Source organism: Caretta caretta, chromosome 21 (genome assembly GCF_965140235.1).
Source record: "Caretta caretta isolate rCarCar2 chromosome 21, rCarCar1.hap1, whole genome shotgun sequence".
In the NCBI taxonomy this organism is placed as follows: domain Eukaryota; kingdom Metazoa; phylum Chordata; order Testudines; family Cheloniidae; genus Caretta; species Caretta caretta.
The window spans coordinates 956,112-976,791 of NC_134226.1; the positions used below are offsets into that span (position 1 = coordinate 956,112).

Genomic DNA, 20,680 nt, shown 5'->3' on the forward strand with positions numbered 1-20,680 from the left:
GGCGACGGGCACGGGGCCGGTCTTGCTGTCCGCAGCCCCGCCCTGAGGGAGGGCCCGCAACGGCCTCTGCATGGGAGGGCTGGGGCAGCAGCGCTCCCCCCTGCCCTGACGGCGGCGCCTCAACTCCCGGCCTCTGAGGAGACGCCGCGTGCGAATGTCGCGCCCGCGCGGAAAGTGGCGGGATGAGGCGCTCCAGATTGCGCGTGCGCGTTGGGCAGCTTCGGAGCGCGTCTCTCTGCGCCTGCGCGCCGAGGGCAAGGGGCTGGCGCAGGCGCCCTGAGGGCAGTGGTGTGGGGGCCACCGCGCAGGCGCAGCGGAGCGCGCGGTCATTGCTGCTATGTCGGGGTCGGGGTCGGGGCCGGGGCCGGTGGCCGGGGAGGTAGCGGTAGATGCGCTACCCTACTTCGACCAGGGCTATGAGGCGCCGGGCGTACGGGAGGCGGTGAGTGCTAGGCCCCGCCCGCTGGGGTGCACGGCCGGTGTCGTGGGGCACAGGGGAGGGACCTGGAGAAGTGTAGACTGGGTGGGGGGAGTGTGGGACGGGGGAGGTACCGGGGGGAGGGGTGTACGGGGTGGGGTGGGACGGGGGGGAGTACCGGGGGGAGGGGAGGGGTGTACGGAGTGGGGTGGGGGGAGTGTGGGACCGGGGGGAGGGGAGGGGTGTACGGAGTGGGGTGGGGTGGGGTGGGGTGGGGTGGGGGGAGTGTGGGACCGGGGGGAGGGGAGGGGTGTACGGAGTGGGGTGGGGGGAGTGTGGGACCGGGGGGAGGGGAGGGGTGTACGGAGTGGGGTGGGGGGAGTGTGGGACCGGGGGGAGGGGAGGGGTGTACGGAGTGGGGTGGGGGGAGTGTGGGACCGGGGGGAGGGGAGGGGTGTACGGGGTGGGGTGGGGAGAATGTGGGACGGGGGGGAGTACCGAGGGGAGGGGTGGGGTGTACGGGGTGGGGTGGGGGGAATGTGGGACGGGGGGAGTACCGGGGGGGGAGGGGTGGGGTGGGGGGAGTGTGGGACGGGGGGGGGAGGGGTGGGGTGGGGGGAGTGTGGGACGGGGGGGAGGGGAGGGGTGTACGGGGTGGGGTGGGGGGAGTGTGGGACGGGGGGGAGGGGAGGGGTGTACGGGGTGGGGTGGGGGGAGTGTGGGACGGGGGGGAGGGGAGGGGTGTACGGGGTGGGGTGGGGGGAGTGTGGGACGGGGGGGAGGGGAGGGGTGTACGGGGTGGGGTGGGGGGAGTGTGGGACGGGGGGGAGGGGAGGGGTGTACGGGGTGGGGTGGGGGGAGTGTGGGACGGGGGGGAGGGGAGGGGTGTACGGGGTGGGGTGGGGGGAGTGTGGGACGGGGGGGAGGGGAGGGGTGTACGGGGTGGGGTGGGGGGAGTGTGGGACGGGGGGGAGTACCGGGGGGAGGGGAGGGGTGTACAGGGTGGGGTGGGGTGGGGGGAATGTGGGATGGGGGGGAGTACCGGGGGGAGGGGAGGGGTGTACAGGGTGGGGTGGGGTGGGGGGAATGTGGGACGGGGGGGAGTACCGGGGGGAGGGGAGGGGTGTACAGGGTGGGGTGGGGTGGGGGGAATGTGGGACGGGGGGGAGTACCGGGGGGAGGGGTGTACGGGGTGGGGTGGGGGGAATGTGGGACGGGGGGGAGTACCGGGGGGAGGGGTGTACGGGGTGGGCTGGGGGGAATGTGGGAGGAGGGGAGGGGAGGGGTGGGGGGAATGTGGGACGGGGGGGAGTACCGGAGGGAGGGGTGGGGTGGGGTGGGGGGAATGTGGGAGGGGGGTGTACAGGGGGGGAGGGGAGGGGTGTACGGGGGGGTGGGGGGAATGTGGGACGGGGGGGTACCGAGGGGAGGGGTGTACGGGGTGGGGTGGGGTGAAGGGAATGTGGGACGGGGGGGTACCCGGGGGGGAGGGGAGGGGTGTGTGGGGTGGGGGGAATGTGGGACGGGGAGGAGTACCGGGGGGAGGGGAGGGGTGGGGTGTACGGGGTGGGGTGGGGGGAGGGGAGGGGTGGGGTGTACAGGGTTGGGGGGGGAATGTGGGACGGGGGGGTACCGAGGGGAGGGGTGTACGGGGTGGGGTGGGGGGAGTGTGGGACGGGGGGAGTACCGGGGGGAGGAGAGGGGTGTATGGGGTGGGGTGGGGGGAATGTGGGACGGGGGGGTACCGGGGGGAGGGGAGGGGTGGGGTGGGGGGAATGTGGGACGGGGGGGGTACCGGGGGGAGGGGAGGGGAGGGGTGGGGTGGGGGGAATGTGGGACGGGGAGGGGAGGGGAGGTGTGTGCGTACCTGGCAGTCCTGGCCGGGCGGGATCCAGCAGCTGTGATGCAGGGGCGGGACCATTCAGGGCGTGGAGACACAGAGCCATAACTAACAGGGGACAGCCGCCCAATGCGCAAAGCTGTGGGGATAGAGAAATGAAGGGGACCCAAAGCTTGCTCACTCCTGGTGGAGGAAAGCCTACGGCGCATTCTGATCTGCAAGGAAAAATCCTGGATGTTTCTTTACATGTCAGAAATACACGCGGATGGAGATCAGAGGACCACAAAAGGGGTCATGTCCAGGACAACCTGGACGTAACCCTACGGTGCGCTGACCCTGCTCCGCTCTGCTCTCTCTAGGCTGCGGCCCTGGTGGAGGAGGAGACGCGACGCTACCGGCCCACTAAGAATTACCTCAGCTACCTGCCCACGCCTGACTACAGTGCCTTTGAGGTGAGCCAGGGCTGGACACACAGGGAGGTGCTGTGGGCAGCCAGAGCCAGGCCTTGAAGTTTCCTGGTTACAGGGTCCTGCCAGGAGGCTGCTACAGCCCAGGCCAGCTGTGCCCTCACTGTGGGGCTGAGGTGCAAAGAAAACTGCTGCCATCAGTCACTGCGTGGCAGGGCTCCGGCCTCTCCTGCCCTCAGGGGTGGGAGCACTCTGGGACTGTCCTTCCCCCTACTTGGTTGTGGGTAACTGTCTGCTCTGCACCAACAGACGGAAATTATGCGGAATGAGTTTGAGCGCCTGGCAGCTCGGCAGCCCATAGAGCTCCTCAGCATGAAACGGTGAGTGAGAGTCCGCACAAGCGACGTCTGTGAGCCACGTGGGCAAGGCCTGGTCTGGATGGGACCATTTCAGACCCTGGCAGGCCTGCTCTCGCTGACAGATGCTGTGTAGTGCACGATTCGTAGGCCAGGTCTACAGTACAGACCCATATTGGTAAAACTAAGCGACATAGTTATACCTACCTACCCCCTGTGTTGACAGCGCTATGTCGATGGGGGAGTTTCTCCTCTTGACACAGCTACTGCCTCTCGGGGAGATGGATTAACTAGGGGAAAAACTCTCCTATTGGCGTAGGAGCGTCTTCACTTAAGTGCTACAGTGGCGCAGCTGTATTGGTGCAGCTGCGCCAAAGCAACATTTTAAGTGTAGACCTGTCCTTATTTGTGCAGCTGCTTTTAATAATGCTTTGTTTTGTTGAAAATGTTGCAGCTTTAATTAGGGCTACTTTTCTTTAAAACATATAGTCACGTTTTCTAACAGGAGGAACAGAGAAGCCAAAATCACATCTTTTTTTAGATGATGCAGCCATGGAGCCTCAGACTTCTTGGCAAGTTCAAATAGCTTCAATCTCTCTCTATTGAAAACTCAGGATTGCCAGAGTGGAGAGACATCCAGCTGAGACGCACGATAGGCTGACCACCCTTAAGTTTCAGCAGATAACCTTTCCTGTTGTATAGGTCAGCCCAGCTCTGTTAAATGTATGGACAATTTGAAATGGGAAGCTGCTACTTCTAGCAGTAATAGGCTGTATTTCATTCATTACATTTATTTTGACAAATAGCTACACGTTGCATTGTTTCTTACTAAATAAAAATGGACTACAAGACTCCTTCCTCTATTTTCTCTATCTTGATGGCTGGTTCTGAGCATGACTCTTTGGACTCTATCTCTGGTAAACAGTAGGTAACGAAGATCCAAAGACAACTAGGCATGTGCTAACTTTTCTAGGCCTTAGAATCCCCTTCCCATCTTCATCTAATATGCTCATGATGTGAAGTTCTTGCTTTATAGAAAGCCTGTTTCAAATGTAGTAATACTATAGGGCAGCAGTTCTCAAACTTTAGCAACCTGAGTACCCTCATTTTGATTTAAAATTTTTTGCGGACCCTTGAACACCCTGCTGAGCCTGAGATCCCACCCCAACTCTACCCCTTCACCCACCTCTTCCAGCCCCACTCCTCCTCCCTCCCTCCCAGCGCCACCTGCACCCGAGGAACAGCTGTTCCATGGCAACTGCAGGGCTGTCCTTAGGGAAAATGGCACCCTGGGTGAACTTGCATTTTGGTGCCCTTGGCCCCCATGGGCATGGCGTGCACCCCTGCTCTAGAGAAGTCACATGGCTCGGCTTTTTGTCCAGTTGCCCCCCTCCAGCTTGGGTCCCCCGCATCCAGACACTGCTGCTCCGCCTGCTGTCTCCGCCAGCCCAGCTGGCTCTCTGCAGGTCGCGTAGGAATCAGGCAAACCCTGCGCATGGTGCCCCCTTTGGCAGGCCACCCTGGGGTACTGCCCACCTGGTGTCGTGCAGGAGGCGCTGGGAGTCAGATGACATGGCCAGCCATGGGAGTTTAATTGCTATGATTTTAAGAGCTGCCTGGGTCTGTTCAGTGAGAAATGTTGCTGTAGAAAATTACAAAATCTCATTTCAGCAAAGAAGACTGACAAGAAGTAGAGAGAGATTAGGTATTTAGTGACATGCCTGCAGTTCTCAGCTAGAGACATTTGAAATCATAGTAATTGAGCAAATAAAAGTTGTTCTGCATACGGAGTGTATTGATGACTAGTTCTGAGCTGATGGCTTTCTCTACATTAGATTTGACGCTTGGTCAGCGTTTGTGCTTCTGAGCAAAACTGGTTCTAGAAGGTCTAAATGATACGACCTTAATTGTAGTTGAGAGACATTTTTCTGGTTGGCTTTATTTCAGGTATGAGCTGCCTGCTCCCTCCTCTGGTCAGAAGAATGATATCACAGCATGGCAAGAATGTGTTAATAACTCAATGGCTCAGCTGGAGCATCAGGCTGTTCGGATTGAGAATCTGGAGTTAATGTCTCAGCATGGCTGCAATGCTTGGAAAGTGTATAACGAGTAAGTAGTCCCTTCTTTTCTTCTGAAAATACTGGACAAAAGTGGTGTCAATTTTCAGTTTTTCAGGTGTTTTCCATATAACTTCTTCAGAATAATTACCGAATTCTATTGAAATGTCTCTCACAACTTCAGAACCTGTCCTGGAACCATGGTAGAGTTCATATGATCAGTCTGTATGCTGATGATGGTGGAAGGGAACTCTCTCTACCCTTCCTATTGAGACCACAGAAGTGGTTGCATAGCCTGCTGCAGTAGCCCTGCTATTGCCACAACCCTCTCTCTTGTGCCATGCACCTAACAGTCATATCCTATATTCCAGGCTCTCTCACTGTTCCAAATACAATGGGGCCCAGGGAGCCCAACAGAAGACAGCTGCAACATGTGCTGGTTTTGTGTCCATCTTTTCAGGGTCCCCAGATCTTCCTCCTCCCTTTCTGCAGAAGAAGTTTAGTTTTACTAGAGGGCAGATTGGAAGAGGGGGATGGGGTTTTAGACCTTACAGTGAAATCTGTCTTGAGTGACTATTAAGGGAACCAGCCAGAATCTGCTTTCCTCAGTGGTTCTCAAGCTAATTTGTGGAGCCCTTCCTGGGTGGTTTGCAGAATGGAGTATGTTAAAACCTAGACAGAGACAGGATTGAGGCATTCACAGAGATGTCTGAGAGAAGCTCTGAGTTCTACAGAATGAAAGAGGTTGGAGAATTCCTGGTAGATGTTTGTGCCCTTAACTGAAGTGTAAGGTGGGAAACTGAAGCATGAGTCCATCCAAATTTATGCTTAGTCAGGCTTTGTCTTTGATTCTATCTGAAAAAGTACAAATATTGTCACTTGTAGTTTCTGATATTTATATGGCAAATAACAAACAGATAAAATGGAACAGGTAGGGTCCCAAGTTACTGAGTCCAGGATACCAGGACGCTCTTCTCCACTTCATGATGGTCATCTCAGTCTCTGGACAGATACTCTCCAACTTCAGTCCTCGTTCACTTTGTATTTTTTTTATACTTTCCACATCACATATGCATTAGCTTTCTTCCAATCAACATTAAGCACCATGTCTTACATAACACGTACAATACGCATGCACAAACTTCAGTGTATGTAACTTATGTTGTCCACATTATCTTTGTGTCACTTTACTCCTGCTTTTCCCAGTACTGGGACTTTCTGGCATGACATTTTGTGTATTTTATTGCACTGATTACCTTTCTCTTGTCTGTGTCCTCCAACCCAATAAATTCTGTGAACAAAATAAAATGTCCTGTCAGCTGTAAACAATCATTTAAGCAAGTCTTCCTGAGAGAGAAATTGGCAAAATTCATGTCAAGGAAAGACTAGGCCAGAGCCTTAGCATAAGTATTACACTGGTCTATCCAACTCATTCTCTATACATGGTCATAAACTATTAACATTAACAAAATGTAAACTTTTTTTAACATTCAGCAATTTTTCATCTCTGGATATCATAGTTCAATATGTGTGTGTCCTAAATTATTCATTAACCTTTATTTTTCTTATTTGAGTAGGAAAATTGTGGGGAATAATGTGTGCCAATTTGAGTATATTTTTATCTTTTCAAATACAGGTTTCCAAGGGACTTTTTGCTCAAAGTTTAGCATCACAATGATAAATCAATAAAAAGTCTTGTCAGTAATTTTGCCTGTTGCATTTTGAGGTGCATTTTTCAGTTTAGGGCCTATGTGTTTAATTGTTTCCCAGCAGGTCAACCCAAATCATGCAGAGTTACTGTAAAATTATTGTATAAGATACAGTGTGCCTCTTCAAGGTGAGGTGCAAATATCAGACATCTTGGCCTGGGTGGGGAGTATGACCATCATGTTGCTTATGTCATTTGGGAGAAATAAATGACATACCAGTCTTTGTTTTTCCTTGCTTCCCTCTGATTGTATAGCTCTGAGTGAGCTGATAAATTTAATGTGTTCTCCTGTTTTTACACTTTTCATCTTTGCTTATTAGACACCTGGTTCATATGATCGAACAAGCGCAGAAAGAACTACAGAAATTGAGGTAAGTGCTGCCCTTTCTCATCCTTGTGTTCAAACTTGGAAGGAACTCTAATGGGAATTCCCCAATAACCGATATAGAAAGGCCTCCACTCATCCCTAGGCTGCTGCCAGGGTTGTAGAGAAGAGGGTCTGGTCATGTTTCTTTTGGTTTTGTGCTGAAGCAGCAGGTGGTGAATTTTATGTCCGCAGTCCGCTTTCTCTTTAGACGTGGTACTTAGGTTTAGTTTATATGCATGCCTGTGACTGAGCTTCATGCTTCTGGTGCTGTGCATTTGGGTATCCAGGATCCTTTCCAGTAGCTGGGTTGCATTTCAAGCACAATAGCAAATGTTAAACTTCCAGGGGAGCAGAAAAAGTGAATGCAATTGTGTGGTTAAACAAGTAACATTTTCTCCCAGGAAAAACATTCAAGATCTCAACTGGCAGCGAAAGAACATGCAGCTCACAGCTGGGTCTAAGTTACGAGAGATGGAGTCAACGTAAGTGTCTAAAATCTCCTTCTCTTAATCTAATTCTTCCCCAAATACACATTCTGCATGGGTTTTTTTCTCCCTCTGAGAGGATAGCCTCCGACAGGCTTTTGGTGACCCAGTTAGATGTCTTCACAGGATTGGCATCACCTTGTGCATCTTTTATCAGGGAACACTAGCTGCAAGTAATAGTTGTTTAACTGGTCAGTGTGGCTGCTTGAAGCAGTGACTGAATAGGGAGGGCAGAGGACACATTAGCAATTTGAAATCACCTACAGAACTTACTTTATTTCTAAAACTCTTAGTTTTCTAACTGTCAGGAATCTGAATGTGTCAGGTTTTGCACATTGTGGTTTAACATCAAGTAAAGAGAATGAACGTTCCATCACTTACTCTGTTTAAGTTGGTCATATGTAGTGGCTGAAGTTTTATCAGATATTGAGGAACTACTTTCTTGTTTGTATCTAATGGACTGATCCAAAGGCGCAGCTACCTTGCTTTAATTATAGAAATAGTTATTGCTCTGAACAGTCTTAATTAGTATTTAAATTTTGGGTTTTTATATGTTCTGTTCCAGGTGGGTGTCTCTGGTCAGTAAAAACTATGAGATTGAGCGAACGATTGTGCAACTAGAAAACGAAATCTTACAAATTAAACAGCAGCATGGGGAGGCCAACAAGGAGAACATCGAGCAAGAGTTCTGAGGTCTGACCCCTGCCATTCACTGCAACTGCCATTCATTTGCAACTTTTTTGTGTGGAGAGGCCACGTGTCCTTAGGCTCTCTAATATCTGCATGTGTAATGAGATGGAAAACCATCATCAGTGTTCAGTTTCTTGTTTTAAAGACTAGGAGGAGGTAGAGCAGATTCAGGAAAAAAAATCCTGCTCCATAGACTGAATGCACAAGGATTTCATGTGTGAATCTTTGGTTCTTGGACAGAACCATATTTAATTGTTTTTGTATTTCTTATACCTGAAATAAACATTTTTCTAACTTTCTTTGGCCTCTGATAGCCGTAAACATCTGAGCATTGTCAGATACTGAACCTCATGTAGGTACCTTAAGCTTGTACGCATGTTTCATTTCATAAGAGCCATTAGAGAGCATGATATTATCAAGGCCATAGATGGAACAAGTTCTTTCTTGAGACAACGTTTTGAATTTACTGATGAGAGTGGATTCATTGCTGTGGTTTCTATCTCCATGACCTTTAGAAGGAGCTTTTGCTGGTCTTTGCAAAAGCTGTTGTTTGCATTTCCTGGCACTTTGGCTTGTCTGGCAGATCTAGGGTTTGCTGCTTTGATCTCATTCTTTCTCTCATCTAGACTGTCTATCTTTTTCAGTGTATAAGGCACCTGTCCATAGTTCTAGGTGCAGTTTTTAAATTACGCCATAGATCTTGCTGCAACTACCCAAAGGGCAAAATGCTGTCCAACATTTTTCAGCCACATACGATATCATGGCACAGAAGGAAGAAACAACCCTGACTAGTGACAGTGCAAGAAAAGTTAACGTTAATAGTTTATTGCAAGTCACAAGGCCATTCTGTAAGAGGAACTGGAGCATGTACTTAATCTAAAGGAATGAATGAATGGCCATATTCTAATAGCAAGAGTGCATCATGAATTCAGACTGAGTAGATTTCCCTTAGTAATAAACAGGATACAGTTATGTGTGAACCAAAAAGAGAAATATATTTGATTCTTAACACTACAGTTAAAAAAAGAGATTAAAATTCTTGCCTTATTTTTATTTGTATCAGCCACAGACTCCACTGTAATGGCTAGATCTTTGTTTGCCATGTGGATGATGATGTCAAATATAGCTGTCAGAATATCGCTTTCCTGCTGGAAGCCTGGTGTGACTTCTCTCCTGCTGGTAGCCTGACCTTCTCTCCTACTGGTAGCCTAGTGTGGTCCCCTGCTGCCCTCATCCCTTACAGCTGTGAATTGCTTCCTGTTGCCTCTTAATCTGCATGTCACCTCCAATTCTAAATAGGAACATAAAATCAGCTACAGTGGATTAATATAAAATATCCATGTTGTTAGTTTCTTAAACCAGGAGTTTAAATGAACAACGTGCTCTGCTCTTTGTGAGTCAACTTACCTGATAGAGAAAAATTTTATACTAGATCACTGGCTAAGTTGCCAAAGGTAGCTACTCTTCCCTCATGGGGATAGATACCCATCCCTCTACCAGTTTTAAAATACAGAATTCACTGCCTCCGATCAGTCTAATGCAGTCATTTCTACAACTGATTCTTTGCTGCTTACTCAAACCCAAGTATTTGCTATGCTTGTCCCTCTGTTTCTGTTTCAGAACTAGCACTCTTGAAATCTTATGAAGAGTGTCTTACATTAATCACAGTTTGTCCCAAGCACTCTAGGATATAATGAAATGGTCAGACCTTATACCAAAATACTATGCTCCTGCTACAAAATGTAACTCTGAAGTTTCAGGTACTGTGATGCTGTTCCTTCCTTTTTGTCCTGATAGCCACACACACAATCATTGCACACGTTATTACAAGTAAGTCCTTTTCTTTCTAGGCATTTTAAAATTTGGCTTTCATGGTGGTATTTTGAATGCCAGGGCTCTGCTTTTATATGGCAACTACTGCTGAAAATTATTTGTATTGCAGCGGTGCCTTGGAGCCCCAGTCAGGGACTAGGCCCCATTACACTTGGCATTGTACTAACACAACAAAAATTGGTACTCAGTTTTGTTTACGTCCATATGCATAACTGAAATGTGCACCTACTGCTATGTCCAATATCCTGTTAACTTTAGCCCAGGCTCCCTCCTATACCCTGGGTATTTGTGGATGGGAAAGGGAGACTTATGATAAAGTACCGAAGAAATATAGTGCCCAGTAAGGGTCCTTCAGTATGCTGGGGTGAGGGAGTGCAAAGGAAGGTTGGCACCTCAGTGTGACCCTATCTTAAATTCAAACGTAAGCATTCTTTAATGCAGTCTTTATCTCATTGTGTTAATCAACAGGACACCTTGCTGCTTTGGCTGCTCGATGGAGAAGTAGGTGATTGTCAGTGTAAAAGTATAGGGAGCCCTCTTTAATAGAAAGCCCCACCACAATTCCATGGAACCGTGATCATTTGAATAGGAGGGGAGGAAATTTCCCTAAATCACATCAGGCAGCTTGGTAAGTTTTTGCTCTGAGACACATCGTTTTGGGATCTTCATCCTTTGCAAGCCCCAGTTGATTTGCTTAGAGAAATTTATGTAATGTGTTGCCAGTGATGCTGTGTCTCTTGTGAGAAGCAGAGAAGTCTCTCAAAAATAAGTTTCTTACCTTATCCATATGTATTCCATTCCTGGCTGTCATGTGCTCTGCCAAAAGATTCTGATCTCAGCGGTGTCTGTTGGAGCCACACCTGTGCCTTGATTGCCCTCATTCCCCACCCGTAAGGGCATACAGAGTGAAGTAGGACCAGCCTTCCCTCAGTTCCTTTGCCAAGGAGAATCAGAATCCAGGAATTAACAGACTCCTTAGTAGTGGGAAAGGAGGCTGGATGATGGATTACATATTGACAATGCAACTTGAAGAACCACATTTATTATAGAGTAGGTATCCTTTCTTCCATATGTATCCCACTCTAGGTGACTAACAAACAGTGACTTGATGTGGAGGAGGTGGGTGCTCAGAATCTACAAAACCAGTGATTGTAAGACAGCTTTGCCAAAATGGGCATCCAACTGGGAAGCCTCAATGAGGGAATAGTGTTTTGTAAATGCATGTACTGATCCCCAAGTAGGTGCCCTGCAGATTTCAAAAATGGAAAACCTTTCAAAGAAACCACAGATGCAGCCTGCGCCCTAGTCAAATGGGCTCTTCCCTGACTTGGTGGGTAGGTTTCTAAACTAGCTAGTGTTGGGATTCCCTCTGAGACCTTTCTATGTGGCTTATCCAGAACACCTGGTCCAGTTCTGGGAAAAGACTTTATCCAGTTCTCTAGGATCCAAAAAACTCAGTTCAGATCCAGCTCATCACTCAGGTTACTTCATTAGGCACTTAACAGCTCTTTGCCCAGGCTGGCCAGACGCAGGTGCTGGGAGTTTAGGTACAGGATGAGCCATAATCCCAATTCATGTCACACACTACACAGTTTATACACATCTTTCCTAGCTACTTATAGCTATACTTTTTCTATATGAGGACAAATCACTTTGCAGATTAGTTAAGGCAAACTTATCAGTTCATTGTGTTCCTGCCTATTTGGTTTACTATAAACACACCTACAATAGTTAGTTGTGTTAATTTCTCTCTTCCCATACTTACTAGAAATATTCGCAATAGCTAGTGGTGTCAGCAATTACTTGTTTGGGCTTGTCTTAACTTGGGCCTACTCATGTCAGCTAAATTAGCCCTACAGCGAGCTTATAACATAGTAACATAGTAATAGAGACCCATTTTGAAAGCCTTTGGGATGATGTAGCTTGACCTGTAACCCTATCTGCAATAGCAGAAGCAATAAACAGTCTAGGAGAGACCCTGACTGTTTTGGTTGTATCAAGGTAAGTGGAGAGAGTTCTGAGTACATCTAAGGTATGAAGCCTAGCCTCCCCTTGTTCGGTATGTGATTTTAGGAAAGAACACAGATAAGGTGGGTCATCTGGTTTAGATGAAGTCAGAGATCACATTGGGTAAAAATTCTTGTTGAGGTCCTGTGGAAGACAGTGTATGGTGCGTCTGCCACAAGTACCTGCATCTTCCCTAACATTTGGGCTGATAGCCTTTTTAGTGGCAATCACTATCTCTATTAAAAGGTAGTTTAGCAAGCATGATGCCAAGGACTCAGGGAACCCATCAAGCTAGCTGAAACCACATTGAGATTTCAGGCAGGAGAGGGGTTCTAGGACTGGAAGATATACATGAACTAGTCCTGCACTTACTGTCAGTCTTGTGGAATCTTTTATGCTTTGAATTAGAATGTTGAAAATATCAGCAGAACAGCTTCTTTCCACTGTGGTTAACCAGCCAGCATCCATGCTGTGACATACTGAGGGGATGGGTCTGGATGAAAAATGTGTTTTGAGAACTTGTCAGGAATCAGAGCTAGTGTTACTGGTGTATGTTAGTTAATGCGTGTTGTTTGGAACAAGCAGTATAGCCCCATTACACTTTGTAGTTGCTTCTTCCAAACAATATCTGCATGGTGATATGAAGACAGAACTGTATTTTGTCTAATTTTGTATGTAGTCTTATGGTTTGTTCTCTTTAATTTTCTGTCTTCTGTATGATTGTCATTTGCGTTGCTATTAATGTGCAGCAGAAAGATGATATGTAATGAAATGACTATATACTTTATTTAAAAGTGAACAGCAAAATAACCCGTCACCAAAGCCTGTTCACAATATGAATATTTTATGGAGCCTCAGACTGCTAGCAAGGAGGCCAGTACAACCACACCTACTTTTAGGAAGTTGTGAAAAACTTAATCTGAACCAGTAAGCAGGAAAACAAAAGGCTGACTGCTGATGGAGAACATGAAACACTTGGTGGGGTATGTGAAAACTGTGATACAAGCAGGAAGGAACTGAGTAGCAAATTACAGTTTTGGTCCTAAATTTAACAGTTTTGATTGATTTATTCTAGACTAACTCTTAATTCTTATCACTTCGATTAGTGATGAGGTACCACAACCCACTATTTCAATGCTGTACTTATCCAGTAAATTATTTTTATAACTCAGATCGTAATCTTAAAAACAGGTCTGTTGCTTATTCTTAACCAATTAGTATTTATTAATTCACCACAGACAATAGGGGTTGTCATAACAGTAAACAGTATTTTAATCAAATGAGCACATAAACTAGGTGTATAACAAAATACAGCTTGAAAAAGGAAAAAGACAATTACTGTGATTTCTTTGACACAAAATTATTAACTATAAAACGCAAATGAAAAATTATCTTGTAATCTATGAACAAGTACTATATCTCAGATGAGGAGGTAATTTATAAGAAATAAGGAACTGGTCAAACTGACCCATGGTAATTCACACTATTTATCATTCTCTACAAAATGAGACCTTTAAGGTTTCAGCCGAATACAGGGGAGAGATGAATAGGTATGAGAAACTACTTAAGAGGAATAATTGTTTTTCTACTCCCTGCCAAGTTTATCTGGGCTCATAAGATAGACAAACCAATACATACATGGCTTGGCCTGTAGTTGGCCCCCAAACTTATATTCACTTGGTAACTGAAAGACCCAAATAGAATGACCTTATCTATAATTTTAAAAAAAGTGAACAAAAGGCAACTTTTAAATTTTGCCACTCCTCTCAACTGCTGGTTCATGAGGCAGGGGGTGTTGAGGGTCATGGTACTGCCTGTTCCTTTAGATTCAAGCTCTTCTTTGTGGTTTCTGTACGGTCTGGTGTTTGGCTTCAGCTTATTTTTCCAAAATCCTTTTTGGAGTTTACACAAGCACTGTCTCCTACACATTGCTTTCAACCTCCAATATAGAACCCAATCCTGTTCATAAAGGGGCAGCCTCAATTCACCAAAATGAAACGCTAAACAGGGAGCCACTTTTTTTTTTAACAGAACGTCCAACTTCGCTTCTGAAAACAATGTTGCACATAAATTCATTCCAATAATTACTGTGGGATCCTTACATTAACTTTTATATATGTATTTTTTAAACATCCTATCTCAAGTGAGCAGGAGCATTTGAACCCTCAAAACTCCAGCACCACCTGCTTCCAGTTCAGCTACAGTAGCAACCAGTAAGGATTAGTCATGGTGTTAGCCACTACCTCGGCCACCGTGGGAAGGGCGAGATGGATTGCGTGGCCAGTAGGTCACCCACCTATGTGTGAGATGACAGGGGGATGCTGGCCATTGGGTTTGGTTTCTTTTCTTGGTGCTGTGATGAGCGTGGCCACCGACAACGACACCAACTGTAACGGTGCCCCTGTTCGGGTCACTGGCAGGGACAAACCGGCCCTCCGGGGGTAACGGCCTCAGCCTCGAGCCGCTGGCCCTGACCGCTCAGCGGAGTGGCCGCAGCAGGGTCAGACCTTGCTGGGGGGCGACCCTGAGTCGCTCACGCTTGGCGCGGCTTAGGGACGCCCCTGAGCTGGGGGCGAAGGGGCTGGGCCTGGGGTGGCCAGGCGGGAGGCGGCAGCCAGGGCCTGGGCGGACAGCCGCCCCGGGGACAGGCCTGAGGGAAGAGCCTCTCCGCCCCCGTGGCCCGGCCCGGCCCCTGCCCACCCGCGCCGGGCGGGAGCTGGCTGCGGCACGGCTGGAGAGGGGGGAAGGGCCCGCCTTGCGCCGCTGCCCGTCACGCGCTCTGGCGGGGCCGGGCAGCCTGCTTCCACCCCGGGCAGCTGATTGGCTGCAGCCCCTAAGGGAGCCACGGCTCAGCCAGTCGGGCCGAAGAGCGGAGCCTGGCGGAGAGGAAAGGAAGCCCCGCCCCTCGTTGCCCCGCCCCTTTCCGCGCCCGCTCTCCGCCGCAGCTGATGCCGAGCCGAAGAGCGAAGCAGCTTCACGGCGCCTCCTTGTTCCAGCCAGGGAGGAACGCTATGCGCACGCGCCGCTGCTGCCCAGGGCCGTGCCGTACGCGCTCCCTCCAAAGTCGGGGGCACGCTCGGCACGCTGTGCGCGTTCCCTTGAAGTGGCGTGTCGGCCGCGCGCTCCACGCTGCCCGCGCTCTGTAGCCGCGGCGCGTCGGGTGCGCGCCTCGCTCGGCCACGTGCCCAGCCCCGCCCCTGCACCGCCTAACGCGTACCTACCGGGCACGAGCACGCAGCGTGTGCGGGAGCCCGGTGACGCGGGGCGTGCGGGCGCAGGCGCGGAGCTGTGCGTGCGCGGAGCGGGGAGTCGGGTTCAAAGGAGGAAACATGGCGGAAAACAAAGGAGGCGGCGGGGAGGGGGCCGCGGAGCCCGGCCCGGACGGTGGCGGCCAGGAGCCCGCGGCCGCGTCTCCCTCCGGCTCCGCCCCGCCCGCGCCCGCCGTCGCCCCGCCCGAGGAGCGCGAGAGTCCCGGGGCGGCGGCCGAGAAGGGCCCGGCGGAGGCGGAGGCCGCGGCAGGCCCCGGCCCCGGCCCCAGCCCAGTGCCCCCCCTGCCGGCGGCCGCGCCGGGCCCGCTGTCGCTGCTGGACACCTGCGCCGTGTGCGCGCAGAGCCTGCAGAGCCGGCGGGAGGCCGAGCCCAAGCTGCTGCCCTGCCTGCACTCCTTCTGCCGCCGCTGCCTGCCCGAGCCCGAGCGCCAGCTCAGCGTGCCCGTGCCGGGCGGCGCCAACGGCGACATCCAGCAAGGTGAGGCCGGGCGGCGGGACGGGGCCCGCCTCGCCCGGCGCCCCTGGGGCCGGGGCCGGGGCCGGGCGGGGGCCTGCTCCGCGCCCTGCCCACGACAGGCGGCACAGGTCGGGGTTGGGCTCTTGCCGGAGGGACCGAGCCCCGGGCTGGGCGTGGGCCCGGGGTCCGAGCTGCCGGGAGCGCCGAGCCTCCGCGAGTCCGAATTGTTCCGCGCTCTCTGGGAAGCGGAGCGCCCGCGCCCGGTGTGCGGAGCGACTCCCGCAGCGCGCTCTGCCTTCCCCGGGCACCCGGCGCTGCCGCTGTGCCGTGAACTTGGGGGCCGAGGCGGTCAGGCTGAGCCTCTCTGAGCAGAGGGAGAGTCCCGAATCTGGCATGTGAGCCTTTGGGGGCTTATTAGCTCAGCTCTGTTGGGAACTACCCACGCATAGTCTCGAAAAATAGACTCGTTTGAGAAACCTAGAGAGCTTCATGGAGCCCTCCCCCAGTTTTGTCTTAATTTAGTTCCGTTTGGAACAGTCTTTGTTTGCAAGCAGTGGTGTAGGATAAGAATTAAAATCTAGGCACCCTTATGCCGTTGATTGGATGTATTTTGTTGATTCGATCTTTTTAAGAATATGCTGTAATACGCAATACTGATTTTCTGGTAATTTTATGTTTGGTTTAAAAGGTGGTTTGGGAAGGATTAAGTATGTATTTGGGCTACCTTTAGTTTGCCATCCTGTTCATTCACAGTCATGGTAAAATTGCATCTTTGTGTTGTCATCCATTTTGGCACAGTTAGATGGAATGAGGATGGCAAAATTCATGTAATATGTATGGTGGTTTTCTTATGTCTACCTCTTTTTTTGAATGGTGTCAGAGTAACAGCCGTGTTAGTCTGTATTCACAAAAAGAAAAGGAGTACTTGTGGCACCTTAGAGACTAATAAATTGGTTAGTCTCTAAGGTGCCACAAGTACTCCTTTTCTTTTTTGAATGACCTATGTGATAGTTCATATGACACTCATACTGTATGTTCCTGGAAGATGACAGTCTTGGCCTTGTAGTTAAACAGACCTGAAAACTTTCTTGGCTAGTCTTCTCAAATAATTTTGTCTCTGGTAGTTATAATGTGAATGCCAACAGCAATTTGGAGAACTTAACTTCATTTGAATCCTGGTTACTACATGGTTTCTTTCTAGAAGAATCTGCATGTGCATGTTAGAAATGCTGTGTCCATTGGTATATTATTTCCATGTTCAATTGGGATACATAATGGGATTTATTTCTAAACTTGATTAAAACTGAAAGTTAGCATATGTTTTGAAACTTTCAGGTTTTTAGATATTTAAATTACCATTTTAAAAGCAGTTTTTACAAATAGTTATTTTGGTTTGGTTATAAGGAACACTCTTGGGAACATTTTCATGAAAGGGCCCCTTTTCCAGTTTTACAACTGTTTAAAAAAATTTGCTCATTTAAATGAAATGCACCTAAATGCAACTTTTTGTAAAACGCTGTTTATTTTCATCAGTATTCAACAATAAGAAATAATGTAGAGTCAAGCGATTACAAAAATTAAGTGCGATTAACTGTGCTGTTAAACAGTAATAGAATACCATTTAAATATTTGGGTGTTTTTCTACACTTTAAAATGTATTGATTTCAATTAGAAAACAGAATACAAAATACAGCGTTCACTTTATATTTATTTTTGATTACAAATACTTGCACTGTAAAAAAACAAAAGAAATAGTATTTTTCATTTCACCTAATACAAATACTGTAGTGCAATCCCTTTATCATGAAAGTTGAATTTACAAATATAGAATTATGTATAAAAAATAACAGCATTCAAAAATAAAACAATGTAAAACTTTAGAGCCTACAAGTCCACTAAGTCCTACTTCAGCCAATGGCTCAGACAAACAAGTTTGGTTACAATTTGCAGGAGATAATGCTGCCTGCTTCTTGTTTACAATGTCACCTGAAAGTGAGAACAGACGTTTGCATGGCACCATTGTAGTTGGCGTCGCAAGATATTTACGTGCCAAATGCGCTAAAGATTCATATGTCCCTTCATGCTTCAACCACCATTCCAGAGGACATGCGTCCTTCCAGATGACGGGTTCTGCTCAATAACAATTCAAAGCAGAGTGGCCCGAAGCATGTTCATATTCATCATCTGAGTAAGATGCCACCAGCAAAAAGTTGATTTTGTTTTTTGGTGGTTCAGGTTCTGTAGTTTCTGCATTGGAGTGTTGTCTTTTAAGACTTCTGAAAACATGCTTCACACCTCGTCCCTTTCAGATTTTGGACTGCACTTCAGATGCTTAAACCTTGGGTCCAGTGCCGTACCTATTTTTCGAAATCTCACATTGGTACCACCTTTGCATTTTGTCAGATCTGCTCTGAAAGTGTTCTTAAAACGAACATGTGCTGGATCATCATCCGAGACTGCTATAACATGAAATATATGCAAAAAGAAAAGGAGTACTTGTGGCACCTTAGAGACTAACAAATTTATTTGAGCATAAGCTTTCGTGAGCTACAGCTGAAGTGAAGTGAGCTGTAGCTCACGAAAGCTTATGCTCAGATAAATTTTGTTAGTCTCTAAGGTGCCACAAGTACTCCTTCTCTTTTTGCGAAGACAGACTAACACGGCTGCTACTCTGAAACATGAAATATATGGCAGAAGGTTGGTGAAACAGAACAGGATACCTACAATTCTCCCCCAAGGAGTTCAGTCACAAATTTAATTAACACATTTTTTTAAATGAGCATCATCAGCATGGAAACATGTCCTCTGGAATGGTAGTCGAAGCATAAAGGTGGCATACCAATGTTTAGCGTATCTGGCACGTAAATACCTTGCAACGCCAACTACAAAAGTGCCATGCGAATGCCTGTTTTCACTTTCAGGTGACATTGTAAATAAGAATCAGGTAGCAGTATCTTTCGTAACTGTAAATAAACTTGTTTGTCTGAGTGACTGAAAAAGGAGTAGGACTGAGTGGATTTGTAGGCTCTAAAGTTTTACATTGTTTTGTTTTTGAGTGCAGTTACTTAACAAAAAAATCAACATTTGTAAGTTGCACTTTCACAATAAAGAGATTTCACTACAATACTTTTATGAGGTGAATTGAAAAATACTATTTTGTTTATCTTTTTACAGTGCAAATATCTGTAATTAAAATATGAAGTGGACACTGTACACTTTATATTCTGTTTCAGAGTAGCAGCCGTGTTAGTCTGTATCTGCAAAAAGAAAAGGAGTACTTGTGGCACCTTAGAGACTAACCAATTTATTTGAGCATAAGCTTTCGTGAACTACAGCTCACTTCATCAAATGTTTAATAGAAATCAATATATTTGAAAATGTAGAAAAAATTCTAAAATATTGAAGAATAAGTTTTAATTGGTATTCTGTTTAATAGTGTGATTAATCACGATTAACTTCTTTAATCACGATTAATTTTTTGAGTTAATCGCATGAGTAACTGCGATTAATTGACAGCTCTAAAACAGTGTCATTCTTTTCATCACTGAAACTTTTCTGACATTTGTGTTCGCAACTCAAGCTGCTTCTTTTTAATAAAACTTGGTTTGGCCTTAGTCTTCAATCAGAATGAGTGCTTTTGGCAGGTTTGAAGAATTTTAGGTTAGAAACATCATTAGATATTTGTATATGGTCTGCACATGGTATGAAATACACACTGAGCTGCAGAGCTCCAGCTATGTACTTATGATCTAAACAGTAGTGGTTCTCAATCAGGGTTATGTGTACACGTGGAGGTACACAAAGGGGTATCAACTCATCTAGATACTTGTCTAGTTTTACAACATGCTACATAAAAAGCACTACCAAAGTCAGTACAAACTAAAATTTCATACAGACAATGATTTGTTTATACTGCTCTATCTACTGTACACTGAAATGTAAGAAAACTGTTTGTATTCCAATTGATTTATTTTATATTTGTATGGTAAAAATGAGAAAACAAGCAAATTTTTAGTAATGTGTTGTGACACTTCTGTATTTTTGTCTGATTTTGTAGGCAAGTAGTTTTTAATTGAGGTGAAAGTTGGGGGTACGCAAGACAAATCAGACTCCTGAAAGGGGTACAGTAGTCTGGAAAGGATCAGAGGCTCTCAACTACAGTATAAACCAGTTAATACAGTAGTTCACCCTTTGTTTGCCAGCTGGTCCACCTTAACCTTGCCTGTTCTTGACACTGCCTATACATCTGTCCCATATTGTTATGTGAAAGCACTAATTTAGCCCTCATTCATTCTGTGCTTTGTGCTCTTGCAGAGTGCACAACTTGAATTTGATATCTTTGGGGGATACTGGAAAAGAGTAGAGAACACATCAAATGTTCTAGCAAATGGTATCAGAAGGTCCATCTTAAAATGAAGGTTCATTAAATCTTATTTGAAGGATTTTGACACATCTGTTGGCGTTTTGCTGAGGCCAGATTCTAAATCTTGCATGCTGTATAGGATGTACTGTCCTAAAGGATGTAGAAGATTATCAAGCCAAATTTTGCATGCTTTATCTAATAATGGCATGTTCAGATAAACAAGTGTCCCAAGTATAGAGAATTAGTAAAGAGTAACTTCTGCAGAAAATAAATAATTTAAGGATGGAAAACAAATTCCGGTAACATTCTCTTAGGGGCAGCTCTACCAATTTTGCTGCCCCAAGCAGTCGCCGCCGAATTGCTGCTGCTGCAACAGCAGTGGAGTTGCTGTCAAATTGCTGCCGCGCCCGGAAGAGCAGCGGA

General features: G+C 47.6%; 2 protein-coding genes across 3 annotated transcripts in view; both read left to right on the forward strand.

Moving 5' to 3' along the window:
* Positions 1 to 285: 285 nt before the first annotated feature.
* Positions 286 to 8,627, forward strand: BCAS2 (BCAS2 pre-mRNA processing factor). Its single transcript, XM_048826851.2, has 7 exons — positions 286 to 442; positions 2,618 to 2,710; positions 2,975 to 3,045; positions 4,969 to 5,130; positions 7,107 to 7,157; positions 7,555 to 7,635; positions 8,204 to 8,627. The coding sequence occupies exons 1-7, from the start codon at positions 338 to 340 to the stop codon at positions 8,328 to 8,330; spliced, it is 690 nt and encodes a 229-aa protein (XP_048682808.2). The 5' UTR covers positions 286 to 337; the 3' UTR covers positions 8,331 to 8,627.
* Positions 8,628 to 15,433: 6,806 nt separating this feature from the next.
* TRIM33 (tripartite motif containing 33) overlaps positions 15,434 to 20,680 on the forward strand; it is an 81,185-nt gene continuing 75,938 nt past the window's right edge. Inside the window, exon 1 of one of the 2 annotated variants that reach the window (XM_048826839.2) lies at positions 15,434 to 15,915. In XM_048826839.2, the coding sequence (XP_048682796.1) occupies positions 15,498 to 15,915 (418 nt within the window). In that variant the 5' untranslated portion in view covers positions 15,434 to 15,497. The remainder of the gene's footprint in view (positions 15,916 to 20,680) is intronic. The other variant, XM_048826838.2, reaches the window with a different exon arrangement.

Coding starts and splice junctions, on each gene's coding strand:
- BCAS2 (XM_048826851.2), top strand. CDS start 338: ATGTCGGGGTCGGGGTCGGGGCCGGGGCCGGTGGCCGGGGAGGTAGCG. Junction 2,711..2,974: donor CTGACTACAGTGCCTTTGAG/GTGAGCCAGGGC, acceptor CTGCACCAACAG/ACGGAAATTATGCGGAATGA. Junction 7,158..7,554: donor AAAGAACTACAGAAATTGAG/GTAAGTGCTGCC, acceptor ATTTTCTCCCAG/GAAAAACATTCAAGATCTCA.